At 47.3% G+C, this 3363-nt stretch overlaps 1 protein-coding gene across 1 annotated transcript; it reads right to left on the bottom strand.

Moving 5' to 3' along the window:
- Positions 1–863: 863 nt before the first annotated feature.
- Positions 864–2929, bottom strand: LOC133886163 (B3 domain-containing protein Os11g0156000-like). Its single transcript, XM_062325899.1, has 2 exons — positions 1860–2929; positions 864–1781 (listed from the first exon to the last, which is right to left on the bottom strand). Exons 1-2 carry the CDS (start codon positions 2473–2475, stop codon positions 1597–1599), a joined length of 801 nt encoding a protein of 266 aa, XP_062181883.1. The 5' UTR covers positions 2476–2929; the 3' UTR covers positions 864–1596.
- Positions 2930–3363: the final 434 nt, after the last annotated feature.

The following is a 3363-nucleotide window of genomic DNA, read 5'->3' as shown; positions in this document are numbered from 1 at the left end:
ATAAAAAACAAATACCCAAACAAACTACCCTTATTATGCAAATTGAACCAACTTGCACGCTTAAACTTTTGTTGAGCCTTTCCTTCCCGAGGGAACAAAAAGGTGGAGACCGGACTTAAAAATTAGGACATGGAAATCCCCAGGTGTCGGCATCGCTTATGCCCCATCATTTCTTTAACATCGGAGGTTTGCAATTTTTTCTTCGTAATTACCACTATGGATCCCATATTTGCCACTATTTTGAGTGTCATTCGCTTGTCTATCATCAATTCTGCTCATCTTCTCTCTCTGAGCTACTAGAAATTTACATGAGTCTGTTTAGTAGGGTTCTTCCTGATTCAAATCTTTAAAGAAAATAATTCTCTGGGAAAAGTAATTCTGTAGCTGAAAATGATTCTTTAGAGTGAACTCTATAGAGAAAATGATTCTCTGAGTGAAATGAATAATTTTTTTAGCTTCTAATATCTAATTCATTTTATAGATCACTCTCGTATAATCATCCTGAGAGCTAAAAATTGTAAACTATTATTTAATAAAATTTCTCTGATTCCACTCTAGAAGTTAGTCTGTAAGCTCTGCCAAGCAATTCCTCTTATTCCACTTTAAAAACTAGTCTGTAAGCTCTGCCAAACAGTTCGTAAAACCTGCCTTCCATGCAATTCTGTTACGTCCATTAGCCAAACTAACCATTGACTGTTACTTTGTTGTTTGACCTATTTATTTTTCTAATAAATGGGCCAAAGTACCCTTCGAGAACTGTTAGATTCAAGAGAAAGCCCACTTGAACAGTTCAACTCCTCGAGTCTCATGTCGCCAACAACACAAATTTCTGCATGCTTGCAACAACAATTGCAATTGTGGGTGAGGAAACAACACAAATTTGGGCATAACTCTGAAAGGGCAAATTTCTCCTATAACATTTTCCAAAGCAACATTCCTACACTAATGTTGTTTCTTAAGAAAAGGTGGAATACATTGCTTTCGCACTCCCTGCTTACCCTTTTATGTGAAGCTATGGATTGCGTGAAGTGAAAGCAGTGCACCACCAATCGATTGCTTGAACTCTAGAACAGTAGAAGAGAGGAGAAGGGGGAGAGAGCAAAATCCCCATGGGGATATTGCTTTGTTTCTTCAAGAGGCAGGTCTGGATACATCAACTTCACAGTTTGTTCTTGGACCCACGCAGGTACAGATGACACATACATACACATCTCTGCCTGTCTCCCCCTCCTCTCCTTTTCAACTTGATGCTTCCTGAAACCTCCCACGCATGTCTGCTGCCAGATCCCGCACAGTAAGTAGGGTTTCTGAAGCCAAGGAAAAAGAGAAATAAAACAGCAAAAGGAGTCTGGGGATGGAAGGAAGATTGCCCAGGAAACAAGAAATCTCTCCACTTCCTTCCTTTTCCTCCACAGGTCAATTCAGACCTGTCACTTAGTGCAAGTAATACCAGGCTGCTAGCAACCACTTGGCTGTTTGGATTCTTCAAGCATGACCTCAGATCTCCTCATCATGTTATGGACTGCCTCTGTCATATCGAGTTCTAACTCGTTATTAGCTAGAGGAATGTTTATGATGCGTTGTTTTGCAGTACTATCAGTTATTGGGCAGTGGAGATGTTGCAGCGTAGGCTCTCTGGTGCATGTAGCTGTACATTGCCGTTGCTGTCTCCAGCTCTGGCTCCGGTCCGCAGTCGAGGTTCACGCCAAACAGCCGGAGCTGCCTCGACGGTGCTGATGCCGCACTGCAACTCCTGTTGTCTCTGTCCCACTGGGATTCTCCTGCGATCGTTCAACAGAAACGGTGTAAGAGGGCAGTGCTTTTTTCTTTCCTTTACTTTTCAGTTTTCATTCTTTTACCTGCATGGTGCATGTTGCTGCGATCATGGTCCACTGAGTGACGGTAGTAGGCATAGGAATTGGCCGGGCTGGTTGGGTACGAGCCTGATGTGCTGTAGCACATTGGGCTCCATGGCTGCTGCTCTCCGGCGCTCTGCGCGGCCGCCGCTATGCGCACAGCGGGTGGTGATGCCGCTGCCGCCGTTGCACTCTCACCGCGGCGCCTGTAACCAATGAACAGACGGTCGCCCATGCCAAGAACACGCATCCCCTCAAAGTGCACAACGTCGCCGGCATCAAGGCGCTTCTCCTTGACGTACCGGCTCCAGCCCTTGGTGAGCACGTAGCTCTGGCTGCTCGTCCAGTACGAGTACCGGAACCGCCATGGCTTGCCAGCCTCATCCTCGAAAGACAGGATCAGGCCCTTGTCGCCAGAGTCGCCGCCGAGGGGGAAGTACCTCTCGGCATGCTGCTTGGGGATCACCAGCCTGTTGAGCTTCCCCACATCACTTGGTGTGAGGAGCTTCTCGAACAGGTGCTCCCTCTCGTAGCAGCAGTGGTAGTGTAGGTTCGTGTACATGGCTACGCCCCAGGGCCAGGCCTGGGGGTGCTCCTGGGAGAGATGATTCACGGCCATTCTGCTGGAGGAAAGCGAGAGTTAGAGCGAGCAAGTGTGTTAGGTTCTTGACTGCAGCAGAAGTTTGCCGGTGGAGAGGAGTAGCAGCGATGGTGTGTCGTGTAGAGAAACCATGCAGGTGCCATGGCCAGGCATTTATAGCCTACCGAGGAGAAGAACTTTGGCGGCTGGGTGTCTGTGTGATGTATATTAACATTTCCCTGGTACATGAGGACTTGGTGTATTTGATCTTGGAGAGGGCAGGGTTTGTAATCTTGGGTAGACAGGAAGAATCAAAGTGAAGGGCATCAGAGAGCGAGGTGCTAAGGTTAGAATACGTAGTCTGAGTGTAGCTGATGAGGAACGATCAGGTAGTGGTACTTCAAAGTTGGTGCCTGGCCATTGTGGCCTAACCACAGCCATCCAGGGAGGTGGAGAGGAGCAGGCCCTACCATTGCTTTCCATGTGCTTTGGTGGTTGGAGCCTATGTGAGACCATTGTCACCAGCTCCCCATTTTAACCTGCAGAGGCCAGGGTCCTCTGGTGTTGCATTGGGGTTCAGTTGTATTTGCCTCTAGGCCGGTGAATGGAAGTGCTGGTTAGGAACTGAAGCTTGAGTGCCCTGGGATAGATTAGGTGAAAAGATGTATCGATAGATTTGTAGCAGTTTATACCTGTGGTCCGTTTGGCATAGCTGGTAGGCAATTACTTGTTCAGGGTACTGATCTCGCAGGATGCGACGCTTGGGGTGTATGGACTGCGTGCTCTAACTATCACGCGCTATTATTATGCACTAGTACCAGTCATTTTCTGATCTCAGATTCAATACTATCAAGGGTTATGTCAGGCCTGTCTCATTGGATTGGTGGCTGACCACCTAATAGGGCAGCAAGAGTTACAGGTAACAAG

This window comes from Phragmites australis, chromosome 12, assembly GCF_958298935.1.
Source record: "Phragmites australis chromosome 12, lpPhrAust1.1, whole genome shotgun sequence".
In the NCBI taxonomy this organism is placed as follows: Eukaryota; Viridiplantae; Streptophyta; class Magnoliopsida; order Poales; family Poaceae; genus Phragmites; species Phragmites australis.
The sequence above is the reverse complement of the archived record's forward strand: the minus strand, read 5'-3'. Positions and strand labels throughout refer to the sequence as shown.